Below are 13,432 nucleotides of genomic sequence, written 5' to 3'. Positions count from 1 at the left end.
TGAACCTTGGGGCATGCTCTTGCCTATGCAGTGTGAATAAATTCTCCCCAGCACTCCTCAGTCCCAATCTCGCTCTCCCGGTGCCTTTCATTAGTGCATGCAACACCCCTAGGGCCCCTCTCCAAGACCTCAAAGGCAAGAGCCAGGTCTTCATCCTTTTCACCCCTAACCAGACCAGTGCCCGACACTCAGGGGCTACATGGGGAATGAATGATGTTAGTTCTGAGAATCAGGCACAGAAACCAAATGAGGAGGAGAATAAAAGAAGAAATAAATACAGCCAACCCTTGAACAACAGGGGGGCTTAGAGGTGCTAACCCCCACCTCCCCATGCAGTTGAAAATCTGTACATAACTTTTGAATTCCCGAAAAGTTAACTACTAACAGCCTACTGTTGAATGGAAGCCTTATCGATAACATAAACAGTTGATTAACATGTATTCTGTATGTTATCTTTATTACAGACTTCATTCCTAAAGTAAGCTAGAGAAAAATAAAATGTTAAGAAAATTGTTCAGGGCTGGGCACAGTAGCTCATGCCTATAATTCCAATACTTTGGGAGGCTGAGGTGGGAGGATCGCTTGAGCCCAGGAGTTCGAGACCAGCTTGGGCAGTCTGGTGAGTGAGACCCCATCTCTAGAAAAATAAGTAAAAATAAAAATAAAAATAACCTGGCATGGTACATGCCTGTAGACCCAGCTAGCTACTAGGCAGCCTGAGACAAGAGTAACCTTGAGCCCTGGAAGGCAAGGCTGCAGTGAGCTAAAATTTTTCCACTGCACTCCAGCCTGGGTAACACAGTGAGACCTTCTCTCTAAATAAATAAATGCAATCATAAGAAAGAGAAAAACACGGCACAGTACTGTACCATATTTACGATCCCATACATTTCCATCATCTGTTTACAAGATGAATCATTTGAAACGGTGGCAACCGCAGCGACAGACCTCCATCTATGGTATATAACAAGCAATTGACTTTTTCTTGTAATGTCAGGACTTTTCTCTGCTTCTGGGGAATACTTCCAGCATCACTAGTGGCACACTGTATGGGTCCCATGGTGTTATTCAAGGCTTATGGCATTGCACTAAACACGCTGAAAAATAGGTAGAACAGTGAACAATCACTTTTGACTGCGATACCCAATTTACTGGAGTGATGAACTGTTCACGCAGGGAAGATTAGCATCACACAGCATTTTAAGCCGATAGTCTCAACACCTGAGCTCACTGCAAAACAAGCAGGGGTGGCCATGAAATTATTCCAGTAGCACAGTATATACCACAGCTAGTTTTACGCAGTGGTGATTAATACTGTATCTTTACCTTTGCTTACATTTTGCTTAAATGTGGATGGTGCCATATACCGTTTGAGTGTGTGTATGGGTAAATTTTGATAAATTTTAACTTTCTATAGATTTGTATGTATTTTATGGTGTAAATGACAAACCAGTATCTACCATATTTTATGTATTCATGACATGTCTAACATGTTCTTAATTTTTTTTGATATTTCTAGGCTAGGGAGTCCATATTCAATTTTTTTCAAATTGTCTCAAATCTCCAAAAAAATTTTCCAATATATACATTGAGAAGAATCCACATATAAGTTGATCTGTGCAATTCAAATCCATTGTCCGAGGTTCAACTGTAGTTAAGAGTGTCAGAGTGAAATGCCCAGGAAAATGCTCACTGAATACAGAGAGGGTGTGTCTCGTTGATCTTGAAAGAGAAACGTGGAAGAGAGATGGGTGTAGAAATTGATCACGAGCACACAAGCAGCTGGCAAGATCTTTAGATAAGATGCTGTTAAAGAAGAAAATAAGAAAGAGGACAGGCCATAGGCCATGGCTGGCTCCAGGCCACGGGTGTGCTGGGCAGGGGGCTCCTGTGAGGTGGCTGCAGTCAGTTTCTTGTACTCATGATGGCAGAGCCCAAGGACACTTATAAAATTTCTGTGTGGTCAGATGTGGTGGTTCACGCCTGTAATCCCAGCACTTTGGGAGGCCGAGGCAGGTGGATCACGAGGTCAGGAGTTCAAGACCAGCCTGGCCAAGATGGTGAAATCCCATCTCTATTAAAAATGCAAAAATTAGCTGGATGTGATGGCAGGTATCTGTAATCCCAGCTACTTGGGAAGCTGAGGCAGAGAACTGCTTGAACCAGGAGTCAGAGATTACAGTGAGCTGAGATCATGCCACTACACTCAAGCCTGGGTGACAAAGTGAGACTCCATCTTAAAAAAAAAAAAAAAAAAATCACCCCATAAAAGATTCCCAGTATCAGACCAGGTATGGTGGCTCATGCCTGTAATCCCAGCACTTTGGGAGGTCAAGGCAGGTGGATCACGAGGTCAGGGGTTCAAGATCATCCTGGTCAATATAGTGAAACCTGTCTCTACTAAAAAATACACACACACAAATTAGCCAGGAGTGGTGGTGGGCGCCTGTAGTCTCAGCTACTTGGGAGGTGGAGGCAGGAGAATCGCTTGAACCCGGGAGGCAGAGGTTGCAGTGAGCCGAGATCGCACCACTGCACTCCAGCGTGAGCGACACAGCAAAACTGTCTTAATTTAAAAAAAAAAAAAAAGATTCCCAGTATCAAGTGGACATATCAGAAATAGCATGCAGTTTAAAAGACCTCCAAACAGCCCTGATTCTAAGGGATCCCATAGCTCAGTTTCCCCTTCCTGCAGCCATTCGTACCCCACTGTTACACCTCATTCCATCCATCACTGTGTACCAACTTTATTATTTTTTACTCAATCTTTTTTCAAGCTGACTTATATCCCACTGAAATGTAGTTTGGCCCTAAGCAATAATAGCTATGAAACCACATATTTGATTTGGTTTGAGTTTCCTTCTACTACACACTAAAATAAATATAACTTTAAAACTGTCATCTTGACACGATCTAAAATTATCTCAGAGATCCCGAGTCGTAAACTAGGCACACTTTGAGAAACACTGTCTCTGGCTACCCATAAAGTCACCATGCAGCCTCCACAAAGTGGTTTTGGAGATTCTTTTCTTTAATCCAGAAAACCAAACTAGAATTCTCTACTGACCACATCCCCACATCGACAGGAGCGTGGTACCAAGCGTGTGTCTGAATCGCTGGGAAGTTAAGGTGATGAGACAGGGAAATGCGTAAGGGGCATCTGACAGCCGCCCCAGAACACCGCCTATCAAACCAGCAGTGAGAGGAAAAGAAAAGGAAACAACTCATCCAGTCTTAAAAACAAATTCCAAAAATGACAGACAAGCAGAATCAGAGGAAAAAACAAAAGAAGCAAACAAAAAACCTCGAGAACCATGAGGCCAATGAAGGAACAGCAGAAAATCTCACAAATCAAGATGAGTTATAAAAGGGGAAATAACACTTCACACCTTCACCACTACCTGCCTGTAATCTGAGATGCACTTCATAGTTCTGCCACTCCCTGTCTCCAGCTTGAGATGCAGGATTTGCACTGATCTGAACACAGAGCAGCCAGCCCTCTCCTCTCGGCACAGAGGCTGAGAGGACTGCCCATCATCCATCTAGAGAGTGCACTTCCCAGAAAACAAGAGAGCAGGAAGTGCAGGGTAGAACAAGAAACGTGGGGGGTGGGGAGTGCTCACAGTTCTAAGAGGTATGGACCCCACAGGCCATGCCCAGCCAATGCTCTGGCTGTAGGACATTGAGAAGAGACCCCAGCAACTGTGAGTTTTCATGTTCTCCATCAATTCAGAATATCAGAGAACCAGGTAGTAACCTGACAGTTCACCAGGTGAAAGCCAACTAGAAAACAGGAACTGGACTGAGAGATGGGTACACCGTCAGACCTACAGGCGGGAAACTGTGGGGGGAGCTGACCTTTCTCCCAAGCCAACAGTGTGCCAAGGCTAGTGACAGTCAATGCTTTCTGTTGGTACAAGCCAAGTTTACATAGATCCTGCCATGTTCAAGAATGCACAAAGAGAGGAAATATAGAAAATCAGAGTGAGGAAACACCATCCTGAAGGCTCAAAGGAAGAGCGTGTCTCAGAAAATCGTTCAGAAGAAAAACTGCCAGCATGCAAGAAGCTGTAATTTCTTTGAAGGAGGAACAGAAAATCATAACAGAGAAACAAAAAAACCAGTCCAAATAAAAAGGATGACCAACAAGATAATGGATGAGGTGAGGATTACATAAAAATTGCTCATTTGAAGCCATATTTAGTTGTAGTTGTGGATAACTGCAAGTATAAACAATTACGTCAGCGACTTGTGGGGCTAACAGGAAAAGTGTCCCCAAATTGCAAAGAACAAAAAGCAAGGAAATCAAGAGTCTACATATATGTTTAAGAAGTATTCAATTATTAAAGACCAGAATAAATAGGTTAAAATTAATGATCAATTACAAAAACAATCAAAAATCATGCACATAGGCTGGGCGTGGTGGCTCCGCCTATAATCCTAGCACTTTGGGAGGCCGAGGAGGGCAGATCACTTGAGGTCAGGAGTTTAAGACTAGCCTGGTAAACATGGTGAAACTCTGTCTCTCTACTAAAAATACAAAAATTAGCCAGGCGTGGTGGTGGTGCCTGCAATCCCAGCTATTCTGGAGGCTGAGGCAGCCAGATTGCTTGAACCCAGGAGGCACAGGTTACAATAAGCAGAGATCACACCATTGCACTTCAGCCTGGGCGACAGAGCAAGACTCTGTCTCAAAAAAACAAATAAAAATAAATAATGCATATAAACAGGCAAAAAGAGAAAGAGTTACCAAGGAAATCAGATTTTCCTCAGACTTCTCCTCTACCCTATTAATGGCTAGAGAGCTCTTCCTACTAGAATAAAAGCTCCATACAGCAGGGATTTTGTTTTGCCCACTGCTCTATCACAGTGCATACAGGGCCTGGCATCACCCCTTGGAAAGTGCTAGAAGACAAATCCCACCGAGTTTAAAGCTTCACAGGGTATAGTCATTGTTATGTCCATTGCTGTGGGTATTCAATAAATATCTGTTGAAGCTAAATGGCAAATATGAATTTCTATCCAAAAAGTTTGTAATTCAAGACATAGAAATCCATCAAGTTGTATTAGTATTTCATATGAAAAAATAGGACGGTTCTCTTAGAGGCATCCAAGTGAAGACACCACCCCCTTCCCTCACAGCCACTGAGAGATAAATTACAATTAGGACGACAACACGGCCATGGGGAAGTGACAATATAAATGCAATGCACGTGTAAGTCATTTCTTGCTCAGTATAGACAAACTCCCAACGCAGAAATCCGTTGAACTGTGTGCTGCGTGGTGGATTTTCCAGCTCACTGTGGGTGAAGACTGGTGCCTTAGAATTTCATTCACTTCCTTTTCTGCTCCTGTCCATCTCAGAACCAGGAGAAGGGTTTCTCCTGCAAGACCAGTGCAGATGAAGCCTTGGCCGTGTGTGAGGACCACGCCTAACTGATGTTCCCTTTCTGTTCGGGCACATGCCAACAATGAGGACTATTCAAGCTTTGGGGACACTGTGCTGGCAGGATCCACAAACAAGAAGTCTTTGTTTTTCATCTCCACCAAAGCAACACTGTGCTGTGTAAGGCACCACACTGGCCATTTTCTTTGCCGTGCAACTGCAGTCTTGATTTTCTGCATGTTAAAAACTCACATTGAATGGATCGAGTCTTGTTTTCTTCCTTAAATCGGGAAAGATCAATAAACCACCCAGTGGCGAAGCTTTCTGTCATCAAAACCTTCTTTATATCATCCTCCCTCTAAGAGCTGTCCCTGCTGTAGAAATCAAAGTATGTGGTATGATCTCAATACGGAAAATAACACACCCCCGCCCAAATGAAGTACTAAAGACATAAACACATGAACAAAGCTTTTCTGTGTGTTGGGGGATTCCTCTGGTTGTTTTTATTCTATTTATTTCACCAATTTTAAAATTTTACTTTACTTAAAAATATTATAAAATAATTTTAATTTTTAAAATGTGTTTTAAAATTACTTTTACAAGACACAAGCACATGTATGTTCGCTGCAGCACTGTTTACGATAGCAAAGACCTGGAACCAACCCAAATGCCCATCGATGATAGAATGGACAAAGAAAATGTGGCACACATACACTATGGAATACTATGCAGCCATAAAAAACGATGAGTTTGTGTCCTTTGTAGGGACATGGATGAATCTGGAAGCCATCATTCTCAGCAAACTGACCCAAGAACAGAAAGCCAAGCACCGTATGTTCTCAGTCATAGGCGGGTGTTGAACAATGAGAACATGTGGACTCAGGGAGAGGAGCATCACACACTGGAGGCAGTAGGCAGGGGTAGGGGAGGGACAGTCGGGGTGGGAAGGGTGGGGAGGGATAACATGGGGAGAAATGCTGGATATAGTGTGCATCTATGCAACAACCCTGCATGACCTGCACACGTACCCCAGAACCTAAAGTAAAATGAGATAAATAAATAAAAATCAGCAACCACAAAATACTCCACTATGCTTTTTTTTTTTGGTTGCGATATTAATAAACTGATAGTTTTGTCTAAAAAAAATAAAAGTGAAATAAAATTACTTTTACAATAAGCAAATCATCATTTACAATTCTAAATATACCATATGATCCCAATTATGGAGAAAAATATACGCAGCATAAAAAAGAATGCCCCTAATTATTTTCTTACTTCTGTTTTTCCATATTTTCCATGTTTTCTGTAAAAAGCATATTAATTCTAATGCCTTTTTAAAAATTCTAAGCTTATTTTCTATTATCAGCTAGTGCATGAATATCACCTTACAAAAAATATTTAAACAAGGCCAATAACGCCCCCGCCCTTGACATACCCCATCACACTTGACATCCCCTAAAATCACCACTGTTTATCAGGTAGGGTTTATTGTATTATCTTTCAAAGGGCAAGACACTTAGAGGGTGCTTTATCTTTTCAAAAACAAAGATAGAATGACTTTTTCAACCAATGCAAGGCTAACACAAAAATCAGAGATGGAAGTCACGTTAATAATCCTCTGGTCAGATCTCATCATTTTACAAATGGGCAAACTGAGGCCAGAAGACAGAGAATGGCCACCGAGTCTCCCCAGTACCCACACAGTCCTCTCCTCACCCTCTGACTGCCTAAACCTGGGTACAGACGTTGCCCCCATTTCTAGGGGGCTAGTCCATGGTCAGACGGCACAGCAGAACCAAGGCCCCATTGAAGGCCACTCCCCAAGCTGACCTCCACGCTGCTGTGAAAGATGACCCTCTCCATCAGGCCCAGCTCTCTTCTGCTCAAGCTCAAGCTACTTCCCATCTGTTAGCAGCCAGGCAGGCCCCATGAAAGGAAGGGCCCAGGGAGGAAACATCTGTGTACACAAGAGGGGTGATGTCATAAGCCCTCTTGATTTTCCCTTTTGGCAAATCCTCTTCTATTTTCTTTCCCCCTACTCATTGAGATGCAAAGCTCTATTCAAACAAGTGGGCCTAGAAGACTCCAGCAGCTTCTAGAAACCAAAACTTCCATTCTGCTACAGAAATTCCCAAAAGAAGGTGTGTATTGTGCTGGGGTGGGGGCGGGGCTAAGAACACAAGATATATGCCCTCCAAACCATTCAGGTGACCACAGACATCCATGTGCTTACCCCCAAACCCAGCTTCTGCCCTTTGGCCAAGCAAAGAGGAAGCTCACAGGCAGGTTCCCCAGCTTCTCGGCCATATGACCTTGGCCAAGTTACCTCACCTCTACAAACCTCATCTTTTTCTTTTCCACATATGAAAATGCAAATGCCACCACCTAATTCATGCAATTTTTGTAGGCATTAAATAAAAGGGTAGAGACAATGGTAGGGATATATTAGCTTTGTCCCACACTTTCCCATCCCCTTAAGAAAAGCCATCAACTGAGGTCACCAACGCTGAGTCACTCACGTTGCAGGGACTTTCCCAACAACCTGGCAAAAAGCTCCAGAATGATGCCCTCTAACTGTTCTGACACAGACTGGGCTACTGAAGGAACCAGAGAAAGAACACGTGAATGACAAGACCAGAATTCGGAGAACCATCAGAACAGACCAGTAAACTCACAGGGCTAAGAACACCCAAGGACACCAGGGCTATACCCATAGAAAGCTAGTGTAGTAAATGAAAACAAGAACTTGACTAAGAACTGCAAACCAACCAGTGCAAGACCCTGGTAAACTTCCGAATATAGCTACATATGCCTTCATTTGAACACTCTTGTTATGGGCAAGGATACGCCAAGAGACTATCATACCCCAGATTGATCGCTCAAGCTCCCAAAAAATGAGATAGGTTGGATAACAGGGAGGAAAAATGGGTTAAGTTTCCCTTTATCCCCAGCACTGATCAATTTCACTGCCTTTATCTCACCATCAGATCTATCTTTTTGTTGTTTTTAGTTGCTAGAGGACTATTGTGGACTGGTAACTTGATATATAGTAGTTTATTTGACCCTTATAAAAAACTCCGGGAGAAAAGTATTTATTTTCATTTTATAACAGGGTTATCTGGAACCCAGTGGTCTGTCTCCAAGGCTGGTGCCAATTCCATCTCACCCCACACTATGCCCCAATTCCTCCATCTACAATCACAGAAAGCTGATGGGCTGAATGAAACGAGCCCCAAAAACAAACATGGTCCCTGACCAAGAACTGCAAAAAGCAGCCCCCAAAACACTTTCCCATCGTACCTGAGGCTGCTCTGCCGTGTCTGGGAATCCCACATCCAAAGGTAAATACTCCAGGGTGGAAGTTACAGTCGAAGCCATGACCCGCCCAGGCTTGATCATCAACTGTCAAACTGATCATCAGTGAGACTCTAATAGCAGATTGCCAGTGGGGAGCCTCATTAACTGGTGGGAGGGGTCCCCGTGGGGAAACAGGTCTAAGAGGGTGGGTAGGAAAGTTCCAAGAGAAGCATCTCCACAGCAGAGAGCCCTGACCGGCACCTCCGAGTGAAATGACACCCTAGAAGGATGCCAACCGAGTGCCACACACTGCATAGCTGTGAGCAGTTTTGGTTTCCAGCTGGCAGAGCTGGCAGCCCCAGAAGGCAGCCCCTGCCCACCCATGCAAAGCAAGGAGCACAGGCTGCCCAAGGCTCCATACTCACCCTGACACACTCATGCTCAGTCACCTGAAAGCCCCACCCATGTAGGCTGAATTCTAAAAGCTTGGGTACAACTCTCCAGCCCAGAAGGGGAACCACTTTGCTCTGTCTAGTGGGCCAAGTGCCTCCTTTGAGGCTGTCTCCTGGGCAATTTAGCCTCCGCCCCGCCCACCTTCTCCTCCCCCATGCACAGTCCACACCTCACCTGCATGGCGGCTCTCCTTTGGGTGGCTTTGGATAAGTGGTCTTCATCTCTTACTCATGGGAGCTCCTTGAGAACAACAATAGTGTCCTACTCAAATCCATCCCCAGGCACAGAAAATGTACACAATAAACACATATGGGTGGCCAGGCGCAGTGGCTCAGGCCTGTAATCCCAATACTTTGCGAGGCTGAGGTGGGCTGATCACCTGAGATTGGGAGTTCGAGACCAGCCTAACCAACATGGAGAAACCCGGTCTCTACTAAAAAAAATACAAAATTAGCCAGGCATGATGGCGCATGCCTGTAATCCCAGCTGCTCGGGAGGCTGAGGCAGGAGAATCGCTTGAACCCAGGAAGCGGAGGTTTTGGTAAGCTGAGATCTTGCCATTTCACTCAAGCCTGGGTGACAGAGCAAAACTCCGTCAGTCAGTCAATCAATCAATACCATGGGCTAGATGGAGTTCTTCCTGGTCTCTGAGTAGGGTTTTCAGCTCACCTGGAAAGTGGGTTTCTTACTTTCCTGGGGTCACCCAGGCTCCAAGGGAGAAGGCAGGGGAAGAGAGGGAAACCAGAAGGTAGAGACAAAAGCACTGTCCATACATTTATCTATTTTACCCTAGGAGGGGTCTGGGCTACTTAAATGCTTTCAGGAATCCCCAAAGCACAAATGAATAAAATGGACCAATGGGAAAAGATCAAGGTCTTCAAGAGCCTAGGGCCCCCCAAGTACATACACTTGGCAAAGACGTGGTTTCCTGGCTCATGTGGACTGTCCACTAAAGTAAGGCCATTAGAGAGAAAGCTGAAGGAGGGCAAGTCATCTTTCATGAAAACAGCAGTCTGAGTTACAATGCTAGATGTGAAACGTACCTATGTGGCTGGCTCTTGCCTATATGATTTTAAAGAACTGGCATATTTTCACCCAAGGACCCCCAGCGCCTGAATGCTTGGTCACCCTGGAGAAGTCTAGGCAGCCAGCCTGGCCCCTCTTGATGTGATTCCGTTCCCTATCCTTGTTTGTAGCGTCCCATGCCACTGGCCCCATGGGAAGGGAGCCCAGGAACCAACTCTCCAGAAAAGCTGGAGGCACCAGGCCTCTTCATCAATGTGGCATCCGTGGGGCCCAAAGTGGCTAGAAAAAAAGGTACTGGGATTTGCTGAGATCGCAGAAGCTGGAAGAACTCCTCCAGCCCTCTCTGCGGGTACCGACTCTGCCTGGAGGGGCATGGGAGTGAGATCCTTAACTCCTCCTCTCTGGCTAGGGAACCTCACCTCTCTCCCCATGGGCCTTAAAAGAAAGGAAAGTGACAATCAGAGTTGCTGGCATCCTATCCATCCCCTGAGCATCAGAGTGGTGATTCTCAAGCTTCAGCACGCATCAGAAAGGCTGTCAAGACACAGTCTGCCAGGCCCACCCTCCAAGCTTCTGGATCTGTAGGTCTGGGTAGATGCAGCTGCTGCACACATAGGCACTCCACTTTGAGAACCACTGATTTCAAAAGAGAAACAAAGGCGGTCTGTTCTAAAACGACCTCTGGACGCAGAAGATTAATCTTTAGGAAACATCACTTTCAGAAAGAAATAGACTCTTTTAACTTTTTTTTTTTTTTTTTTGGAAAAGCATGGCCCCTCTTACTTTCTTTTCATAGACGTGGGTGCAGGGACTATTTCCTGCTTTCCCTAACCATAAGAAAAGGAATCCAAACGAAATGAATAACGGCAACTGTTCTGCTATTGGCCTTAGCGCTGTAACAGCAGAGCTGGGTGGGGACTGCGCACATTGGCAGCCCCCTCCTTATCATCAGCATATTGTTGCCAGGCAGGACAGCAGGCTCGGTGTTGCTAGAGCTTCTCGTTTTTGCAAGAGAAGCTGGAAATCTGGATTTTAAGATGTTGGCAACCAACTCAAATGTTTTTAAACGAAACCACGGGCAAAAAACAAAAACAAAACCACCAAAAAAAAAAAAACCCCATAATTCTGCATTTGATTTTGCATACAGGCCACCAGTGTGCAACCCCTGATGGTAACTGTCGGGGACCTTTATGAGCAGTCATTTGAAGAGGGGGTTCCCTGGTTCTAACGAATTGAATACCACCACCTTGGACTAAAGTACCAATCAGGACGTCTGCCCCCTACCACCCATCCTTTTAGCCAGGACCTCTTATACCGGTGGGTACAGCTGGATGCCAGCTTCCAGGCGATCTGTGAACCCCACCCAAGGGCTGCAAATATGTGGCCCGCTCCCACCCACCCAAGCACTGGGCTTCCTGAGCCTGGGCCTAACCTTCTCTTCTACGGGGCAGACGTGGTGGTATTTAATTCATTAGAACCAGGGAACCCCTCTTCAGATGACTTGTCTTTGGAGGCACAAAACAAGATTCCTGAGGCAGAAGGGACCCTGGAAAGTCTGCCCTACTCAGTCTCTGAGAGGAGGAGCACCCCATCAGCCGAGAAGGTTTGGAAGTGGAGGAGGTGCACGAGAACGCTGAAACAGGTCAAGGAACGAGGCAAGCACCACCAGGAGAAAGCAGTCGGGGGCGACGCCACGCAACAAGCAGGCTGATGGAAGAGCGGGAATCTGGGGATGGAGGAGGAAGCCAGCCAGGCACAGTGGCCTCAGGGAGGCCAAGTGCATGTCCTTGGGGCTGAAGGCGAAATGACACAACCATCATGGTTAGCTGAGAGACGCCCAGGGGGTAGCAAGGGCAAGCGCTGGAAGCTAGCACCTGAAATCAGAGGGCATGGTGGGAAGGAAGGTTGGATCCATGCCTTGTGGGAGGTGCAAGGAACCCAAACCTGCAGAAGTAAGGAGAATGGGAACGTCTGCTCTAGGGCCGCTGGGAAGAGTGCACAGGGATGTGACTGACCATAGGCTTTCTCGCTCTGCCCACGGGAACTGTCCCCTGGCCGACCTCAGGCTCTGGCCACCTTCCCATCCCCAGACTTCCCGCTTCCCAACTGGCTTGTTCATCCCTGTCTGCACCGCGCTGCACGTCAGCTTCCCAAACTGACATTGCATCCTGATCCCCACCCCACTGAAAACCTGTCTCTTCCCTTTCCAGGTTGGCCAGGTTCTCCTCCACCAGGAAATCTGCAGCCACCTCCCAGAGAACAGTCCAGGCCCATTCAGCCACCGCTGGAGGCCAGCAGTTCTCAAACTTTATCCTCAAAGTCTGATTCACCAAAAAAATAACAAAAAAAAAACAACACATTTTACTTCACAACTCAATATACAAACAGAACGAAAGTTTCATGCAACAATGCTTGCCCTTGCCACACGTAACCCACTCTGATATTTGCCCGTTCTGGTTTATGTGTGGGTTGACACTGATTACTTGCACCGTGTGGCTCATGACGTATGGTTTGGAAAATACTGCTTTACCTGGTCCCAATCTCCTTTTTTAGAATCTCCCTTTTTACCTCTGTCTCAGTCAACAACCCCTATAAAGGATTCCTTCGTTACACTTTCTTTTGACCCACCAGTTAGAAGTGAATTATCCCCAATTCTGAATCTCCCAGCCCCTACAGACTATATATATCATTCACAGGCACTTAGATCATAGTCATATAACCTTTTTCTAGAACAGGGTCCATTGTCCGGGTACAGTGGCTTATACCTGTAATCCCAGCACTTTGTGAGGTCAGGGCAGGAGGATTGCTTGAGCCAAGATGTTTAAGCCTAGTCTGGGCAACATAGTGAGACCCCATCTCTACAAAAAATTTCAAAATTAGCCAGGCATGGTGGTACATGCCTGTAGTCCCAGCTACTTGAGAGGGTGAGGTGGGAAGACTGCTTGAGCTCCAGAGTTTGAAACCAGCCTGGGCAACATGGTGACAGCCTGTCTCTACAGAAACTTTTAAAATTAGCCAGGCATGATGGTAAACACCTGTAGTGGTGCACACCTGTAGAGGATGCAATAAACCATGCCCATCCCACCACACTTCAGCCTGGGGAACAGAGTGAGATCCTATCTCTACAAAAAGCCAAAAACTTAGCCAGGCATGATGGTGCACACCTGTAGTCCCAGCTACTCAGGAGGCTGACGTGGGAGGACTGCTTGAGCCCAGAAAGTTGAGGCTGCAGTGAAGTATGACCACTGCACTTCAGCCTGGGGTACAGAG

At 45.8% G+C, this 13,432-nt stretch overlaps 1 protein-coding gene across 3 annotated transcripts in view; it reads right to left on the bottom strand.

Annotated features, from left to right (window-relative positions):
- GAS7 (growth arrest specific 7) overlaps positions 1-13,432 on the bottom strand; it is a 282,620-nt gene that overhangs the window by 131,999 nt on the left and 137,189 nt on the right. Inside the window, exon 1 of one of the 3 annotated variants that reach the window (XM_017531435.1) lies at positions 8,687-8,736. The exons of the other annotated variants lie outside the window; for them this stretch is intronic. Coding sequence (XP_017386924.1) covers positions 8,687-8,721 — 35 coding nt within the window. The 5' untranslated portion in view covers positions 8,722-8,736. Of the gene's footprint in view, positions 1-8,686; positions 8,737-13,432 lie in introns of those variants that run through there. 3 annotated transcript variants of the gene reach the window in all.

This window comes from Cebus imitator, unplaced genomic scaffold (genome assembly GCF_001604975.1).
Source record: "Cebus imitator isolate Cc_AM_T3 unplaced genomic scaffold, Cebus_imitator-1.0 Scaffold72, whole genome shotgun sequence".
Lineage (NCBI taxonomy): Eukaryota > Metazoa > Chordata > Mammalia > Primates > Cebidae > Cebus > Cebus imitator.
This window is presented reverse-complemented; position numbering and strand designations above follow the sequence as displayed.